At 36.8% G+C, this 19,871-nt stretch overlaps 1 protein-coding gene across 1 annotated transcript in view; it reads left to right on the forward strand.

Moving 5' to 3' along the window:
• Nucleotides 1-19,871, forward strand: part of LOC105884903 (uncharacterized) — a 119,855-nt gene that overhangs the window by 29,308 nt on the left and 70,676 nt on the right. Inside the window, exon 8 of the mRNA XM_076005346.1 lies at nucleotides 10,725-10,803. Coding sequence (XP_075861461.1) covers nucleotides 10,725-10,803 — 79 coding nt within the window. The remainder of the gene's footprint in view (nucleotides 1-10,724; nucleotides 10,804-19,871) is intronic.

Raw genomic sequence — 19,871 nt, forward strand, 5'->3', positions numbered from 1 at the left:
TTAAGTCTGTTATCCAGCGTGAGTTGGTTTTTGTGAGAGGTGAGAGGTGTGGGTCCTGTTCTAGCCTTCTACAGGTGGCTATCCAGTTTTCCCAGCACCATTTATTGAAGAGAGATTCTTTTCCCCAGCGTATGTTTTTGTCTGCTTTGTCAAAGATTAGATGGCTATATGAGGATGGTTTTATATCAGGATTCTCACATCTGTTCCACTGGTCAATATTCCTGTTTTTGTGCCAATACCATATTGTTTTAATTACTACAGCTTTGTAGTATAGTTTGATATCTGGCATATTAATGCCTCCCATTTTGTTTTTGTTGCCTAGAATTGCTCTTGATATTCGGGGTCTTCTTTGGTTCCATACGAAGCGTAAAATTATTTTTTCTATATCTGTGAAGAATGCTGATGGGATTTTAATAGGTATTGCATTGAATCTGTAGGTCAGTTTGGGTAGTATAGACATTTCGATGATATTGAGTCTGCCGATCCACGAGCATGGTATGGATTTCCATCTGTTTACATCCTCTGCTATTTCCTTCCTCAGTGTTTCATAGTTCTCCCTGTAGAGGTCTTTTACCTCTTTGGTTAAATATATTCCTAGGTACTTTAATTTCTTTGTTGCTATTGTGAAGGGAATTGAGTCTTTGATTTGGTTCTCAATTAGATTGTTGTTGGCGTATATGAATGCCTCTGATTTCTGTGTATTGATTTTGTATCCTGAGACTTTACTAAATTCATTGATCAGTTCCAGGAGTTTCTTGGTTGAATCCTTGGGGTTTTCTAGATACAATATCATATCATCAGCAAACAGTGAAAGTTTGATCTCTTCTGCCCCTATTTGGATACCTTTGATTCCATTTTCCTGTCTGATTGCTGTAGCCAAGACTTCCAGCACTATGTTGAACAGAAGTGGAGATAGTGGGCAGCCTTGTCTGGTTCCAGTTCTAAGTGGGAATGATTTCAATCTTTCCCCATTCAGTATGATGTTGGCTATGGGTCTGTCATATATGGCTTGTATCATTTTTAGGTATGTCCCTTCTATGCCTATTTTCTTAAGTGTTCGTATCATGAAAGGGTGTTGAATTTTGTCAAAAGCTTTTTCTGCATCTATTGAAAGAATCATGTGGTCTTTGTTTTTGCTTCTGTTTATGTGGTGAATTGCATTTATAGATTTACGTATGTTGAACCATCCCTGCATCCCTGGGATGAAGCCCACTTGGTCGTGGTGGATTATTTTTTTGATAAGTGTCTGGATTCGGTTAGCTAAGATTTTGTTGAAAATTTTTGCATCTATATTCATTAGGGATATTGGTCTATAGTTTTCTTTTTTTGTTGCATCCTTTCCTGGTTTTGGTATCAGAGTAATATTCGCTTCATAAAAGGTGTCGGGGAGGTTTCCGTTCTTCTCGATGTTGTGGAATAGTTTCTGCAAGATAGGTACTAGTTCTTCTTTGTAAGTATGGTAAAATTCAGGTGTGAAGCCATCTGGACCTTTTCTTTTTAGGGAGATTTTTAATTGCTGTTTCTATTTCAGCTGTTGAGATTGGTCTGTTCAGGGAATCTATTTCTTCCTGGTTGAGCCTAGGGAGGTTGTGTGTTTCTAGAAATTTGTCCATTTCCTCCACATTTTCCAGTTTGTGTGCATAAAGATTTTTGTAGTATTCATAAATTGTATCTTGTATCTCTTTGGGATCAGTTGTGATATCTCCTTTTTTATTCCTGATGGAGCTTATTAGAGATTTCTCTTTTCTGCTTTTCGTTAGCTTAGCCAATGGTGTGTCAATTTTGTTTATTTTTTCAAGAACCAGCTTTTTGTTTTATTAATCTCCTGAATAGCTTTCCTGTTTTCAATTTCGTTTAGTTCTGATTTGATCTTGTTGATTTCACTTCTTCTGCTGGGTTTGGGGTTGGTCTGTTCTTCTTTTTCCAGCTCTTTGAGTCGTTCCATTAGATTGTCTATTTGTGATCTTCTTGCCTTTTGGTTATAGGCATTTATGGAGATAAACTTTCCTCTCAGAACTGCTTTAGCTGTGTCCCAGAGGAGTTGATAACTTGTCTCTCCATTGTCGTTTTCTTCATAGAACTTTTTTATTTCCGTCTTGATTTCTTCATTTACGAAGTAATCATTTAGTAGGAGGTTGTTTAATTTCCACGTTTTTGTGTAGAAATGTGTGTTTCTGTTAGGGTTGATTTCTAGTTTTATTCCACTGTGATCTGAGAAGGTACATGGTATGATTTGTATTTTTTTAAATTTCTTGAGATTTTCTTTGTGTCCTAGGATATGGTCAATCTTAGAGAATGTCCCGTGAGCTGATGAGAAGAACGTATATTCAGTGGATTTTGGGTAGAATGTTCTGTAGATGTCTGCCAGACCCAATTGTTCTAGAGTTTTGTTTAAGTCCATTATTTCTTTATTAATTTTCTGTTTGGAAGATCTGTCTCGTGCCGTCAGGGGGTGTTGAAATCTCCGGCGATTATGGAGTTGCTATTAATCTATTTGCTTAGCTCCAGTAAGGTTTTCTTTATTAATCTGGGTGCACCTAAGTTGGGTGCATATATATTTAAAATTGTTATCTCTTCTTGTTGAACTGTGCCCTTCACCATTATATAATGACCCTCTTTGTCTTTCACTACTTTTGTTGGTTTAAAAACTAAATCGTCTGAAATTAGAACTGCCACACCAGCCTTCTTTTGGCTTCTATTTGCTTGGAATATTGATCTCCACCCTTTTATTTTTAGTCTATATGCATCCTTGCAGGTTAGATGTGTTTCCTGAAGACAGCATATACTTGGCCTGTATTTTCTTATCCATTCAGCCAGCCTGTGTCTCTTGAGTGGAGAGTTTAAGCCATTCACATTTATTGAGAGAACTGATAGGTAAGGTAGATTACTGATCATTCTGTTGGGTTGGATGTTGTTGCTATGATTTCTGTCTTGAGCCATTGTAATATCTGGCCTTTAATATCTTTGGGTTTTGGTTGTTTTTATATCCGTGGGTTATTATTATGATGTTCCGTGCATAACGCTGTTTTAAGTACTTCTTGTAGGGCTGGTCTTGTCTTGGTGAATTCTCTGAGCCTTTGCTTGTCTGAGAATGTTTTTATTTCTCCTTCATATACGAAGCTTAGTTTTGCAGGGAATAATATTCTAGGCTGGGCATTGTTTTGTTTCAAAAGAGTGAGAATGGGGCCCCAGTCCCTCCTTGCTTGTAAAGTCTCATTAGAGAAGTCTGATGTTATTTGAATTGGCTTTCCCTTGTATGTTACTTGCTTCTTTTGTCTTACAGCTCTTAGAAGGGCCTCTTTAGTTGATACTTTGGTTAGTCTGATGACTGCGTGTCGTGACGTCTTCCTGTTTGCGTTGAATCTCCCAGGGGTCCTCTGAGCTTCTTGACCTTGTATATCAAGATTTTGAGCAAGGCCTGGGAAATTTTCCTCTATTATATCTTCAAACAGCTTGTCCAACCCTTTAGTGTTGTCTTCTTCCCCTTCCTGCAACCCTATGACCCTCACATTAGGTTTCTTCACATAATCCCACAGCTCTTGTAGGCTTTGCTCTTTTCTCTTGTTTCTCTGCTCTATTTCTGTGACTGATTTATTTAATTGGAGGGTATTATCTTCAAGCTCTGAGATTCTTTCTTCTGTTTCATCTACCCTGTTCTTGAGACTTTCCACTGTATTTTGTAGTTCCTTGAATTGATTCTTCATTTCTAGGAGTTCGGTTACACTTTTCTTCATTGTGTCTATTTCTTTTCTCATATCCTGGAGACTTTTTATGGTTTCTTGGTGTTGGTTATTGAGTTGTTGTTGAAGCTGGGTGAGTGTTCTTATGTTCCACATACGAAATTCCTCTTCTGTCATATTGGTTGCCTGATTTTGGTCGGTGTCCGTTTCTAGGGGGCTGGTGCTCCTCTTTGGGGGTGTGTTTTCCGTTTGGTTCTTCATATTTCCTGAGTTCTTTCGCTGATTTCTTCCCATGTCGATCAGTTGTTGTTTCTTTCCTTAGGTTATTGTTTGGGTATTCACACACCTTGTTTAGTTTCTGAGGCGTTAGGTGGTGCCTGTGGGTGAAATTGGACCACTCCCTGTATATTGAGTCAGTGGGTGCCGTGGAAAGGCTGTGCAAGATGCTGTCCCTGTCAGTAGGTGGTGTTTGCTTGGAGGAACAGGCTATGGTGTTGACTTTGAGTCCTGTTATCAGCTCTCCTTCTGGGCGGAGCTTGGTTGGGTAAGCCTGCCCTCAGGCCGTTAGCAGGGGTCAAAGTTCTGTTCTCTGCTGTCAGGGCGGGGCTGGAATGGTCCCGCTCAGCCAGAAAGTCTGGGTGTGGGGGTGGGGCTGTGTGAGATCCGCAGTCTGCAGCAGGCCTCGCTTCTTTCCACCCTCCCCACCTCCGCAGCTACTCCTGGGCCTCTGCCAGCAGGCCAGACCAGAAGCCACCAGGCCTCCCCGGACTGTGATGCTGGCGGGGAGGTTCCCTGCACAGGAACGCCACCTGGGTTGGGCGCACGGCCTCCTCCTGGGAGGAGGGTTGCCCTCTAGGACGCCGATCTGCCTCTGGAGGCACACAGACCTCAGTAGGCTGTTCACGTATAACCCTTCTGTGCCCCGGGCAATGCTAGCCCTCGGTGCAGGGGATCTGGTCTGCAGGTCCGACCTCTGGGTCCCAGAGTTCAAACTGTATTCCCACCAGGGAGAGGATTTCTGGTCCTAATTCACCCACAGGGAGCCCAAGCTGGGTCTATGTCTCTCAGCCTCTGAGTCGGCACCCTTTTCCTGGGAACACGGTGCCAGCAGCACCTGGGAGGGCGGGCGGGGTCCCAAACGGGAAGGTCCCGTTCCCTGGAGGTGCCTCTGGCTGGTGGCTGTATTGTCTCTCTGGGCAGCTGGGGGTAGGGTCGGCGGAGGAGAGGAGGAGGCAATATGGCGTCTGCCGGGCGGCTCGGGTCCGTGCACACAGAGGTGCCCGGAGGAAGTTGGGAACCTGGTGCCACGTCTGCTACAGGCTCACCGTTGGCAGGCGGTGGCAGTCTCTGGGCTGGTGTCCGCAGGTCTGTCCACCCGCTGGGGAGCCCACCAGCAGTCCCGAATGCAGGGGAGGGGAAACAGCAGATCCACCTACCCTTGCCGCTGGTCTCCAGGCTGCTCCGGTGTTCTCAGCCTCCAGTTCTCCCCTGCAGCCTCCTCCCGAGGAGTCTCCCGGGGTCTCAGGTACCCCTCCTTCTGGCCCTTGTCCGCTGTATGCTCGTCTTCTTGCTTCTTTCCTCTAGTTTCTGCTAGAATCTGTCTTTTCTTCAGAGACCCTCTGTCTGGCGGTGTTATTCGTCTGCCATCTTCTGCCCATTTGTTTTTTTACTTCAAAATAAGATATGTGTAGTGTGCATAGGAATTTGTTCATAGTTGTTTTAAGCTATAGTCCGGCCCTCCAACGATCTGAGGGACAGTGAACTGGCCCCCTATTTAAGAAGTTTGAGGACCCCTGGTCTAAACACTTCACTCCTTAGGGAGAAGCTCCTGACTATGCAGTGCTATTTCTGGGGCGTGGCTTGTGGCAGCTTTTCCTGAGCTTGTCTCAGCTTTTCCTACCTGTTTCAATGTGTATATTTTCTCAGTTGCCATGTGTGTAGGAGTCACTCTGTAAGTTTCTGGATTTCTCTCCAAGGAATTGATGCATTTGTAGGAGTTTATTCAGTGTATCCATGGAAGGATTGAAAGTCAGAAGCCTCTTATTCTGCCATCTTGTTGACATCACCCAACCCAATGATTGTTTATAGAATTCATTCTTTAATTCCTACATATTTATGAATATTCAGTCTCCTACTATTGTTTTTTGGTTTTGTTCCACCATGGCTGGAAAAGATACTTTGTATGGTGTTAATTTTCTTAAGTTTGTTAAGACTTGCATGTGACTTAACGTGTGATCTGCCCTAGATAATGTTCCTGTCGGTTCCTATTGAAGAGTGTATATTCTATTGTTTGATGATTCTGTATATGTGTTGGGTCCAATTGGTCTAATGGTGTCGTTCAAGTCTACTGTTTTCCTTTTTGATCTTTTGTTTTATTCTCCTACCCATTATTGAAAACGGGGTATTGAAGTCTCCTATTATTATTCTGTTGATATTTCTCCCTTCAATTCTGTAAATGTTTGCTTCATATATATACGCGAACTCTGATGTTAGGTGTATATTTATTTATAAATGTTATATCTTCCTAGTGAATTGACTCTATTATCATTATATGATATTTTTCTTGGTCCCTTGTGACAGTTTTTGACTTAAAGTCTGTTTCGTCTGATATAAGTATGGACATTCCTTCCCTATTTAGCTTCCCATTTGCATAGAATATCTTTTTCCATCTTCTCACTTTTAACTAATGTATGTCCTTAGCTCTAAAATGAGTCTTCTGTAGGCAGCATATAGGTAGATATTATTTTTTTTAATCCATTCAGCACATCCGTGTTTTTTGATTGTGAAGTTAATCCATTTACACCTAAAGAAAGTACTGATAGGGAAGGACTTAACTATTGTCATTTAACTGTTTTCTGTATGTCTAGTAGCTCCCCCCAATCTTTCTTATAGCCTTCATTTGTGTCTCATTGATCTTTTTTGCAGTGACCTGCTTTCCATTTGTTTGTATTCTATAGATATTTTCTTTATGGTTACCATTGTGATTATATAACACATTTTAAAATATAATATTCTGTCTTAGACTGATAACAGCTTAACTTCAATTGCATACAAAAATTATACTCCTTAACAGCCTCACCCTCTAGTTTGTTATTGATGTCAGAAATTACATCTTTATGTATTGTATACCTGCCTTTGTCCTTTAAATTCTATACAAGAATTAAAGTGGATTTATATATCAAAATTACAATAATACTAGTTTCTATGTTTGCCCATGTAGTTTCTTTACTGGAGAACTTTATGTTTTTATATGGCTTCAGTTGTTATCTAGTGTCCTTTCGTTTCAACTTGAACAACTCCTTTAGCACTTCTTGTATTATGGGTTTAGTGGTAATGAGCTTACTCTGTTTTTTTTCTTTTTCTTTTTCTCTTTCTCTTTCTTTCTTTCTTTCTTTCTTTCTTTCTTTCTTTCTTTCTTTCTTTCTTTCTTTCTTTCTTTCTTTCTTTCTTTTTCTTTTTTTTTTTTTTTGTTTTTTTTTTTTTGTTTTTTGAGACAGAGTCTCGCTTTCTTGCCTAGGCTAGAGTGAGTGCCGTGGCGTCAGCCTAGCTCACAGCAACCTCAAACTCCTGGGCTCAAGCGATCCTCCTGCCTCACCCTCCCGAGTAGCTGGGACTACAGACATGAGCCACCATGCCCGGCTGATTTTTATATTATATATATTAGTTGGCCAATTAATTTCTTTCTATTTTTATGGTAGAGACGGGGTCTCGCTCAGGCTGGTTTTGAACTCCTGACCTTGAGCAATCCGCCCGCCTCGGCCTCCCAGAGCGCTAGGATTACAGGCGTGAGCCACTGCGCCCGGCCTTTTTTTTTTTTTTTTGAGACAGGATCTCACTCTCATCAGGCTGGAGTTCAGTGGCCAGAGCATAGCTCACTGCAGCCTTAAACTCCTAGGCTGCAAAGCAATCATCCAGCCTCAGCCTACCCTTCTCAAGTAGCTAGGACTATAGGTGTGTGCCGCTATGCCTGGCTATCATTTTAAAATCTTTTTCGTAGAGACAGGATCTCTATGTTATTTAGGATGGTCTCAAACTCCTAGCCTCAAGCCATCTTCCTGCTTCGGTCTACTGAAATGCTGGGATTACAGGCTTGAGCCTCTGGACCTGGATTTTTTTTAATCTGGGAAAGTCTTAATTTCTCCTTCAGTTTTGACAATTTTTCCTTATATAGAATTCTTGCTTGATGTGTTTTTTTTTTTTTCTTTCAGTACCTTGAATATATCATTCTACTGCCTTCTAGCCTGCATGGTTGCTACCTAAATCCACTCATAATATTATAGAATCTTCATCATACATGATTAATTGCTTTTCTCTTGCTGCTTGCAAGATTGTCTCCTTAACTTTGAGAGTTGATAGTTTGGTTATAATGTGTCTCAGTGTGGATTTCTTGTGCTTTATTTTAGTTGGAATTTTTTAAACTTCTTGAATTTATATGTGCATTTTACTCCTGAGATTTTGGAAGTTTGGGGTCATTAGTTTTTCAGAAAAGATCTCTGCCCCTTTCTCTCTCTCTTTTTTCCGCTTTAAATTGACATAATGCATGTATTGGCCTGCTTTATGCTATCTCATGAGTTCTAATGCTCATTTCACTCTTTTTCATTCTTTTTTCTTATTGCTCCCCTATCTTAATGATTTCAAATGACTTGCCTTCAAGTTAGCCGATTCTTCTGCCTTCTCAAATCTGGTGGTTAAACCCTCTAGTGAATTTCTCAGTTCAGTTATTGTATTTATCAGCTCTAGAATTTCTGTTTAGTTCTTTCTTAGTCTCTGTCTTTTGTTGACATTCTCATTTTATAAATGCTGTATTTTCCTGATTTCATTTAGCTGTCTCTCTCTGTTCTCTTTTGCTCATTTAGCATCTGTAAGGTAGTTATTTTACATTTTTATCAGGAAGTTTAGACATCTGTATTTCTTTATGGTTGTTTCATGGAGCTATTTGTTTCTTTGATTGGGCTATGTTTTCCTGTGTCTTTGTAGGCCTTGTCATCTTTTGTTGAGAGTTCAAAGAAAACAACCATACCTCACAGTCTTTATGGACTGGCTTTGTACAGGGGAAAACTTGCACTAATCATCTTAGGAGGAGGTTTAGGACCTCTCAAATCTTTTCTGACAATTGTCTTCTCTGGGCTTATGTGTATGTTTCTAACTATCTTAATTTCCTTAAGTGGTTGCTCCTGTTTCTTATCTGGGGCCCACAATCTCTGGCTCTCTTGTCATCTGTCTGCCATACTAGAATCTGTGTAGCTCTAACATGCTACAGAGCTGGCTTCTGTTTTCCAGGCTTCCAAACTATGTTGTCATTCTTGTCATGGCTCCAAGTCAGAGGAGACATAAACCAGTCTCTCAGGAGGCCTTCACACAAGATAGAATTTTGGATGTGTGGTCCACTCTTTTGTATCTGTCCTGGGGGAGGATCTTGGATTTGGGAGATTCTCTTCCTATTACATTGTACTATGCCAGGTAGGGGTAGAGCATGGACATGGGCATGTAAAATGCCTTGAAATTTTCTACCCTTTTTGGATGGAGTCCCTTCTTGGTTATGCATTGGCCTGGGTGCTGCATCTTTCACGGGGTCTCTAGAATTCTCAAGAAAAGTATTCTAGCCCTTATGTTATTGTCAATTTAGTATTTCCTGGGATGAACTGGGGCCCAGAGTTTTCTAGTCTGCCATTTTGTTGACATCTCTCCCTCCTTTGTGATTTTTAAACTGATCCTTATATTGTTAAATGTGGATAATTATATATAACAACTTTTGTTATAGAATATAGAAACTGAATGCATATTATTTTATTATTAATATTGATATGCATATTATATTTAATTTTTCTTTCTCTCTTTTTTTTAAACTGAGTAAAGCATGGAGGGTTTACCATATTTTATTTATCTCAGCTTTCCTTGACGACCCAACTAGTTCTTAGTGAGTATGCCAGGATATTTTTATTGTTTCTTTCCCCTCTTTTTCTTATAGTTCTATAAGTCAGTTATCATAAATATTATGACTCATAATTTTCTTTGCTAATATTTTCTGTTATTGTATAGAGAATCCTCCTGTTATGCCAGACCTAATTGGTAGATAAAGGGATATCAATAGTACCCATTAACCTGTACCAGGCATGAAGAATATTTTTTTGTTAATGAATGCTAATGGTTTTATTTCCCATTATTGATACTCTTGCTAGTTCACTTAAGTAGAGACAAAGTGGTTCAGAAGGAAAATAGTCTTACTACATATCAGAGTAGGTGAGCTCTAATCCTGGATCTGTGTCTCACCATTCTTGTCTGTGGAAAGGATTTTTTCCTCACTTAGCAATTTTTAAGGATAAAATAAAAGTATGTAAAAATGTGTTGAAATGTATGGTACACTATATAAATGCAAAATTAATTGTTTGCTTTCATATTTTTAATGGATATGCTACATCATCTATTTTTTTTTCTTTTTTTGCATTGAAACCTATAGCATTATCTTAGATTTTATCAAAAGTATTCTGTGCCCCTCACTTTTAATCCATATTCTGACTATATAAAGCGCTGGAGCATGACTATGGCTCCTTTTTATTGTAGCAGTAAATTTGGGGTTCCAGATAAATGTTATGACTTTCAAATACTTTTTTGTATCAGTATCCTAAACTTACTCCAGAGGTGTTATATTTGCATATCGCCCATAAACATGGCTGAAAAAATTTTTATCCTAGGGCAGATAAGACTTATTTGCATTGACCTGACTGTAAACTTTTAGTATATTTTATAATTATTATATTTTTACTATGATTATTTGAAAAATGTAGTCACAAAGGGTCCCCAAATATATTCTTTTATAAATAAAAATTGGCAACAAAGAAGAAGGGGGTATATTTGAAACATGATTATTTTCTAGAAATTAATATTATCATTTTGCCTGTACTTTCTTAATATAGACAGATTTGTATATTTGCTTAGTGAATCTACTTCTTTTTATAGTCAGTCTTTACTGCATCTTAATTTATATTTTTGGTAGAAATTAGAGATATTGTCTAGATCTAAATATACCTTTTTGATTGGTTATAGACGGACACCTTTCTCCTTGAAGCTGTGCACCTTGGAGATTTGTACAAGATTGTGATAGGCCATGATGGACTTGGCCCAGGTAAGGCTTTTCCATGGAGAATTAATGAAGGTCTGATTTTATTCTATTTATGTGAAACCTTGTCCAAATCTAGAAAATACTGTGAAAAACTTGTAGAAAACTGATCTCTAAGTATTGACAGTCTAAAATCAAAATATTGTCCTTAATGTCCTTTAAAATGTAACTAGATGTATTTTTCTTCCAAATGACATAGGCTTGGCCAAGAAGATAATCTAGGATAGGTCTAGAATGCTAGACAGAGTGATTCAAAAAAATAGAGGGAATTTGGTATTTATATACTGTGGCATGTGGTAGCATTTCATAGGCTAGTAGTGGAGGCATCAGTAGTTTCTCCTGGAGGTGATATTCTGTAAGGACTAGTGATTGTCCAGCAGTGGCATGGTAAGGAGACTGCCCTGGCAGTGGGGTCTCAGCTGTGATTTCTGCTACAACTTTGTTCATGTTTCTTCCCCAGTTTTCCTATCAGCTCTGTGAGATGACTCACAGCTTCCCAATAAATTCATTTTCTGTTACTGCATAAAATAGCCATAAGATAAGCAAAATCCATTTAACAGCAGACAGAATACTCAAGAGCACATACTAAAAAAGGATAAAAAAACCAAAAAGTATAAAACAAGATAATAAATTTTCTTACTAAGTAGTGTCAAAGTATAATTTTCAAAATGTTAAGAATGAGTTTCTCATATAAATACAAAGTGAACATGTGTTTAAATAATGAGAGAACTAGCAGATTGACAAAGCTATTTCAAAGGTTATAAGGAACTAAAACATATCTACATATAATCAGGGAAAACAAAAAGAATAGCGAATAAGATTGATAAAGTAAATAAAAAAATATGAAATATTGTATAGATAATAAAAGTATACCTTTGAGATAGTCTTCTGTCTTGGACAAAATTCATTTATATTTGACCAGACATAAACCATTTCCATCTTATTTTTTGTCAGTTGATAGCTAATTTTACAAAGTCTGGGCCTGAATCCGTAGTAAGTATTAAGTTAAATAATGTTACATTCTCACAGTGAGTCAGATGACTCTCAGGCAAGCTTGTCAGTGTTCTACTACAACACTGAAAAGACATGTAGTCATCTTTTGGCCTTATTTCTGGGTTTTTGTTAATTTTTCTAAACAAAGGCAAAAATGCTCAGCCTGAAAAATTCTCATGTCCAATTATATGTTCTATGTAAGAGACACACTTAAAATAAATGGCTCAGTAATAATAAAAAGAAAAGTTTAGGTAGTGATATATCAGAAATATGTAAATAAAACAAACAATTTTAGTTATAATAGTAATTTACAAAAGAAAGTAAAACTCAAGGCAAAAAGCATTATAAGGCACAAGGAGGGTAATTTTTTAAATAATGTTTATGATTCACAATGTGATTATATCATTCATGAGCTTTTATTCAGTAGATAACATTGCTAGTAAAAATATAAATTAAAGTCCTCTTAGATAATCAAAAAGAAATGAACAGAAGATAGAATGGGATTTTATCATATGTCTCAGATTTTGGCAGGTTAGTCAGGTACTTCTGTTACTTTCTTCAAGTATTTGTAGTGTGTAGGCAGAGAAATACTTTCATTTCCAAGCTCCATGAAACACTTTTACAATTTGACTCATGTATTAGGCCAAAAAGGAAATCTGAATAAATTTCCCAAAATTGGACTGCATTCTCTGACCACAATTTAATGAAACCAAAATTTATTAAAAAAAAAAGATGAAAGTAAAAAAAATTCAATCACTTAGGTATTTCAGTACTCTCCATAATTTGGAGCCAAAGTGGAAATCAAAATTGTAATTACAGTCTAACAGAATGTTACAATGGTATTTTTTCTGTCTCATTTTGGGCTTAGGTCGCAAAGGACTAGAATAAAATAATAGGAAACAGAGTCTAACCATCTCTTTTAGTTTGTTCTAGGCTGGTATAACAAAATATCTTAGACTGGGTAATTTATAAAGTACAGAAATTTATTTTTTACAATTTTGGAGGCTAGGAAGTCCAAAATCAAAGTCCTGGCATTTGCAGTTTGCGTTGTCCTCCCTTGGCAGAAGGGCAAAAAGGGCCTAGCTAGTTCCATTCAGCCCTTTTATAAGGGTACTAATCTCATTCATGAGGGCTGACTTAATTACCTCCTAAAGGCCCCACCTCTTAATAGTATCACATTGGGTCTTAGGCTCCAACAGATGAATTTTGAGAGGGACACATATATTCAAACCCATCCCAGCACCATCCCAAATGTAGGCACAAGGCCACAAATATAGGACTTATGAAGGAACAACAAATTAGGGGTTCGCTATTGAGTATAAATGGTATAGGTTTTTGTTATAGTAGGTCAGCAGTTGCTGGGATATCTGTATAACGCTCAGCAATAAGAGAGGGTGGAAGGTGTTTTCCTATATGAAGAAACCACTTGAAGAACCTATGCCATCTAGAATTTGTTACATGACTCCTACCTGAATAACAGTCTATAGGCTGCCTCAGTGGCCTTTGGCCATGAAGGAAGGGAGGCCTGGAGAATAGTCAATGTAGAATTTTAGGCAGATAATCAGAGCAGATATTAAGGTTAATGATCCCTAGAATAGAGGTCTTCAAAGAACCCACCAAACTCTTCATAGTCTGCTTTTAAATATCTGTTAAACCAATATATATGTAAACAATGCCAGTTAAATAAGACTTTCCTAGATTATTACCTCTTCTCTTTTCCCATCCGTTTTATCCTATTTCTAACTTGGAAGGGTCAAAAATCATGATCTGAGTGCTTGGGGTTGAGGAGGAGGTAGTATTAGGTTGAGCATCCCAAATCTAAAAATCCAAAATTTGAAATGCTTCAAAATTTGAAACTTTTTGAGTGCTGTCATGATGCTCAAAAGATATGCTTATTGGAGCACTTCAGATTTTGGATTTTCAGATTTGTCATGCCTAACCAGTAAGTATAAACACAAATATCCTCAAATAAGAAAAAATCTGAAAACTGAAATACTTCTGGTCCCAAGCGTTTCAGATGAGGAATATTCAGCCTGCATAAGGCAGGAAGAAGAAGTCAGCCTGGGAGCTTGCCCACCTCCGAAGGTTTCAGAATTGCAGATGGGGGAGGGGAGACATTTTATCTTTACATGAAATTTAGAGTTTTGATAGTTTCATGGGATTGGTCATTATAACCGTTGAAATGTGTCCAGTTTTGTGATAAAAAAAAAAAACCCAATGGACTTTTTATCTGAGAGTGACCAGAAAAATCACAGTACGTGTTCTAGATTTCATTCAAGGAAGGGAGGAAAAGGAACAGTTCTGTGAATAGATTTACATGGATAGAGGTGTGAAAATAAATATTTTTTTTTCCCTGTGGAATTCTGGTCTTTTAGCATAAGGACTGTATCATTGACTATTTAGAAAATAGTAGTACAATTTATAAAAATTCAAAGCCATATTCAAACTCACTTTCAGTATTGTTTAGTAGGAAAAAAAAGAAAACCTCTTTTCTCTATGCTCTCAACACTCAACATTCCTGTGACCAAATGTGTAGGATTCCTCTCCAATGCCTCACAATAAGTTGGGTGTCCTATAATTTAATTTAATTTTGACAGTATCTACTGGAGTTAATGTCAGATCCCACAGGTGAAGGGATCAGTGCTACAAGACTGGCTCCTACTTCAGATGTCAATCACAAGTCTAGCCCTCCAGAACTTCTGACCAATTGGCTATAAATTGGTGGTTCCCACGACCCCCTCCTCAACTTTAGTCATTTGTTAGAGCAATTGACAGAACTCAAGGAAACACTAACACTTATTGGTTTATTATAAAAGGTATCATAAAAGATATAGATGAACAGCTAGATGAAGAGGTACATAGGGCAAAGTGTATGGGATGGTGCATGGAGCTTCCAGGTCCTCTCCAGGTGCATCACCTTTCCAGCAAACTGGAAGTTCTCTGAACTTTGTCCTTTAGGGTTTTATGGAGGCTTTATTACATAGGCAGGATTGATTAAATCATTGGTCATTGGTGATCCAGTCAACTTTCAGCCCTTCTTTCCTCCTCTTTTCCCCCAGGTCTGGAGGGGGAACTGAAAGTTCCAACCCTCACATCAGTGTGGTTGGTTCCTCAGGCCACCCAGATCCCTCCTTGAGGCTAAGGCTAATCAGGAGCAGCAGCCATTAGTCATCTCATTCGCATACAAAAAGACACTTAATTATTTTGGCAATTCCAAAGATTTTAGGAGCTGTATGCCAGGAAACCAAAGAAGAAGGGAAGAAGACCAAAAAATATATTTCTTATTGTAAATCACAACGAGAAGTATTAATAAAGAGAAAATAAAAATAAGTGAATTAAACACTTCAAAAAGGTATATAAAGCATAAGGAAATATTGAGAAAATTATGAGGAAGAAAATAAAGATACAAATAGAAATCAAAGACAAAATATAGAAAAACAGAAGAATTGACATCACTTATAAGAACTGGTTCTTAGGGAAAAAAAAGCTGACACATATAAACCAGACACTGAAAAATCTGATAAAAAAGATAGTCACTGGGCATGGTGGTGCACACCTATAGTCCCAGCTACTTAGGAGGCAGAGGTGGGGGGATCACCTGAGCCCAGGAATTTGAGACCACCTGGGCAGCATAGTGAGATCCTGTCTCTAAAAAAATTAAAAAATAAAATAGAGAAAGAAAATATATCCCAAAATTAGATAAAATAAGTAAATATACATAGGTTATAAAAAGTTTGAAAATACTATATTCAGTTTTAGTCTAATAAACTTTATGAAAAGGATGACTAAGAAAAATCAACCCAAGAAATTTGGCCTGATAAATTATGAGTGACCCAAGAAAGTAAATATGATTCAATATTGACCCAAGAAAAAGTAGAAAATAAGAATGGTCAATAGAAATAAATTTTTTAGAAGGCTTAATTATGTCCAAAAAGTACTGGCTGTGTTTAAATTTATGAGTACTTGCTCTAAAATGTTCAAGAAGCAGACAGTTCCAGTGCTATATAGAAGGTTCCAGATGGCTTCTAAATAGACTTAATGGTACCAAAACTTGAATATGTACAAAATATAGAAATGTGATTCCATAATTCTTACATTTGTCTTCTAATATGTTCAAAATGTGAGCAGGAACTCTTATGGATCTCAGAGGACATATTCTAAAGGCGCTATTAAATATTTTTCTTGTTATATTCATATTTTAGATTAAAAATTCAAGTAAATAATTATGATAATTTTTTCATATTTGTTTTAAAATATTTTAAACTGAGGTTAACTTTCTCATTTCCCCTACCCTAAATATTCAAATAAAATTGATGATGTGTGACTTCCGAGAATCTGCACAGTTCAGCAACTGTGCACAGTGCAGAAACCAATGCCATTGGTTTCACAAGGATTTCATTTTCTAGATGAAGAATTACAGGTCAATCTCACTGATAAATTTATGTACAGATATTCTAAGTGAAATGTATAAAAGTAAATCAAGAAGTATAATACATAACAAGATCAATACATAACAATAAGTAGGGTTTATGCCAAGAAATTGAAGGATAGTTCCATATAAGGAAATCTGTTAATAAAATACATCACCTCAAAAGGTTGAAGCAGAAAAATTAATTGATAACAGTTAAGATCTTTTCCTCTTAAAAATTTTTTAAGAATTTGGGGCAGAAAAAATATTTATTTAAAATTATTTAAAAATTTAACTTAGGCCAACCTCTTAAACAATGAAATCCATTAAAACCAGAAATAGGAAAAAGATTTTTCTCATTATGAATATATACTAATTATTCTTTGGAAAGCATCATACCAAGAATTATAATAAGATTTGTAAAACAGTTATATTTTGGAAAGAAGTTAAAATTATTGCTTACAGGAGATAAAAATGTCTATTAAGATTCAAGGAGTATCAACTGAAAAATGAATAAAAGAAATAAGAGAATTTATAAGGTGGCTAAATATTAAATCAATATATAATCAATAGTGGTTGTTTTATATACTAGTAATATTTGATTGAAAATATAAGATAAAAAATGTCTTCTTCAGAGTAGCAGCTAAAATATGCGTGTCTAATAATTAATATCAACAATAAAAAATACAGTCCCGTTTCTATTAGACTGGCCTTATCTGAAGGGCATATTAAGAAGTACTGGGGGCTCTAACCAAGAAAATTTGATTTATAGGTTTTAGAATAAGAGACCCTATTTGTTCCTTAATGATTCATTTACCAGTGATCATGGCTGGCTGTGTAATCCAGTCCTCATGGTGCTCCAGAAGCACTGTCTTCATTTGGTGAGAGAGGTGTAGGTTTTATGCACCACATATTAAGTTTAGGCCCCAGTTGCCTGTTTCTGTGGTGTATCAGCAGTAAAAAGACTCCAGAATTTTGGTAAGCCAAATTGCATCCATGCCTGCCTATTGTTTGGCAATAGCAATCTGCTGCCAGATTCATTTTATATAATATCCCAGACTACAGAGGAAAGAGACAGCCGCAGTGGTTTCTTTATAGAACGACTTTATAGAATGTTTCTTTATAGAATGACTATTGGTTGCTCCAAAATCAAGTGGAACATCACAAGTGGGGAAATGAGAGAATTAATAGAGAGGAGTAGTAATATATAAATGTACCTACTAATTTTAATCAAGAGACATCACAAACTCAGAGGGGAGAAAAATTGAAATGCAGAGCAACACAACTCACCCAAAGGTAAGTTCTGAGACAGGTAGCAGAGTTTCGTTTCTAGCCTTACGTGAAATAAGCCAGTCACAAAAGACCACTTATTGTGTGATTCTGTTTATCTGAAATATGGAGAAGTATATCTGTCAGGCAGTAGATTAGTGTTTGCCTAGGTCTGGGAGAGGGAAGAGAGGGTATATATGAATAGATGCAGTGTTTCTTTTGGGGCTGATGAAAATGTACTGAATTGGGGTTATGGCGATGGTCGCACAACCCTGAAAATATACTACAACCCATTGAACCTATTTAAACAGGTAAACTTTATGGTCTGTAAATTATTTCTCAATGATGCTCTTAAAATGATTCTATTATTTATTTGGAAAAATTAAAAGGATGTAATAGCCAAGAACATCTTGTAAAAAAATTAACAAGACAGATTTTCATATTAAAATGCTTAATTAAAGGTCATCATTTTTAAATGTAGTTTGGTAAAAAGTACAGTAATAGACAGACAGCTAAATCAGTAGTACAGAATAAGCTCTAAACTAGGTTTTAAGTGGACTTAATAGAAAAAAGAGCAATGGATATTAAAAAAAATCCAGAATGACCAAAAATAAATTTTTATTACTTGAAGAAATAAAAACTTAACAATTCTAAGCTACATTTTTAATTAAACTTTTTATTTTGAGATCATTGTAGATTCAAATGAAGTTATACGGAATAATGCAGATCTCTGTACGCTTTACCCAGTTTCCCCCAGTGGTAACATCTAGCAAAGCTATTGTAAAATACCACTACCAGGATATTGATATTGATACAATCAGGACACAGATGAATACCATCACTAGAATGATCCTTCATGTTGCCCTTTTATGGCCACATACACCTCCTTTCTTCTCTACTCCCTTCCCCAATGCCCTGATCTTAATCTCTGGCAACCACTAATCTATACTGTATTACTAAAATTTTTCATTTCAGGAGCAGTATAAATGTAATCTTATGTAATCTGTTGGGATTGATTTTTTCCCTCCTTGTATAATTTTCTAGAGATTCATTCAAGTTGTGCATGTCAATTGTTCTTTCCTTTTTATTGCCTTTTGTATCTCATGGTATGGATTTCCCTCAGTTTAACCATTCACCTGTTGAAGGACATCTGGATTACTCCTGGTTGTGGGCTGTGATGAATTCATCAAAGAAAATGGCCAAGACCAAAGTCAGTGGGGTAGAGTGGGGTGAGGGAGGATGAACTGTGGACAAATAATGCAGTGTTCCATTATTAGTGTTATTAAGTGTTATTTGGAAATACCACTTAATTCAACTCAGTAATTCCAGCTAGAAAGTTATCAAAAAATTGAGAAGTATAAATAAAATGCATGTTCAAAATTATAACTATATTATGCATAATAGTAAAATTCCCTATCTTAAAATAGGAAATATATTTTATATGGTATGTCCACATACTGAAATACAACAGAACTTTAAAAATCATGTCTGAGAATATTTAGAAAAAATATGGAAATGCTAGTGTATAATGTCAAGTGAACAAAGCGGATATATATTTAGAGTAATTAATACTCACTAGTTGCTGTAACAAACTTCCCCAAAATATGAGGGGCTCCCTGCAGCAAGTGTTTATTTATTGTTCACACAAGTCTGGAGTTGGAAAGTTTCCCAGGCATCTGTTCTTCAGTGAACTGGGTTAGGCCTTCGTCAGTGTGTGGTTGCTCCAGGTGCTACATGGCTGTTGAAGTCACCACAGGAGGTGGAATCGGCCAGAGAATCACAGGGGATGGAGTAAAATTTAAAGGCTAAGCTTGCAAGTGACTTATATAATTTTTGTTCTCATTCCATTGGCAAGAGATGAATCATATGGCCACTGCCTAATTTTAGAGTAGGCTGAGAAATGTAGCCATCTTGTGTAACCAGAAAGAAGGAACCATGTGGTAAGCACATAGCTTATATCTACTACCACAGGGCACCTTTACACAGTAGGATTCAATTTGATACATATGGGCATGCTGTATATAGGCCTAGAACAAAATTAGAAATGTATAGACTAAATTAACTGATTTTTTTTTGTATGTGCTGGCATTATATACAGTTTCAATACCTTTTTTGTCCATTTTCTTAAACCCAATCCAATAAAAATAAATATTACATTAATTAATTAATAATATACAATTACTTATTCTATGTATGGTATAAGAAAGTGGCACATTCAGTAGAATTTTATATAACTGTTTAACTCCTATTCTTTTTGCCTGATCCCTGCAGGAATAGCCTAAGCTTTCTTCAGGAACTCGTATTTTCTATTTCTAAATCTACTCCTGGGTCTTTCTTATTTACATGAAAAACATACTCAAAATATAGGCAATATATTTTTGCATTAATAGTTTTAATCTAACTT

The sequence above is a fragment of the Microcebus murinus genome, chromosome 7 (assembly GCF_040939455.1).
Source record: "Microcebus murinus isolate Inina chromosome 7, M.murinus_Inina_mat1.0, whole genome shotgun sequence".
NCBI classification, from domain to species: domain Eukaryota; kingdom Metazoa; phylum Chordata; class Mammalia; order Primates; family Cheirogaleidae; genus Microcebus; species Microcebus murinus.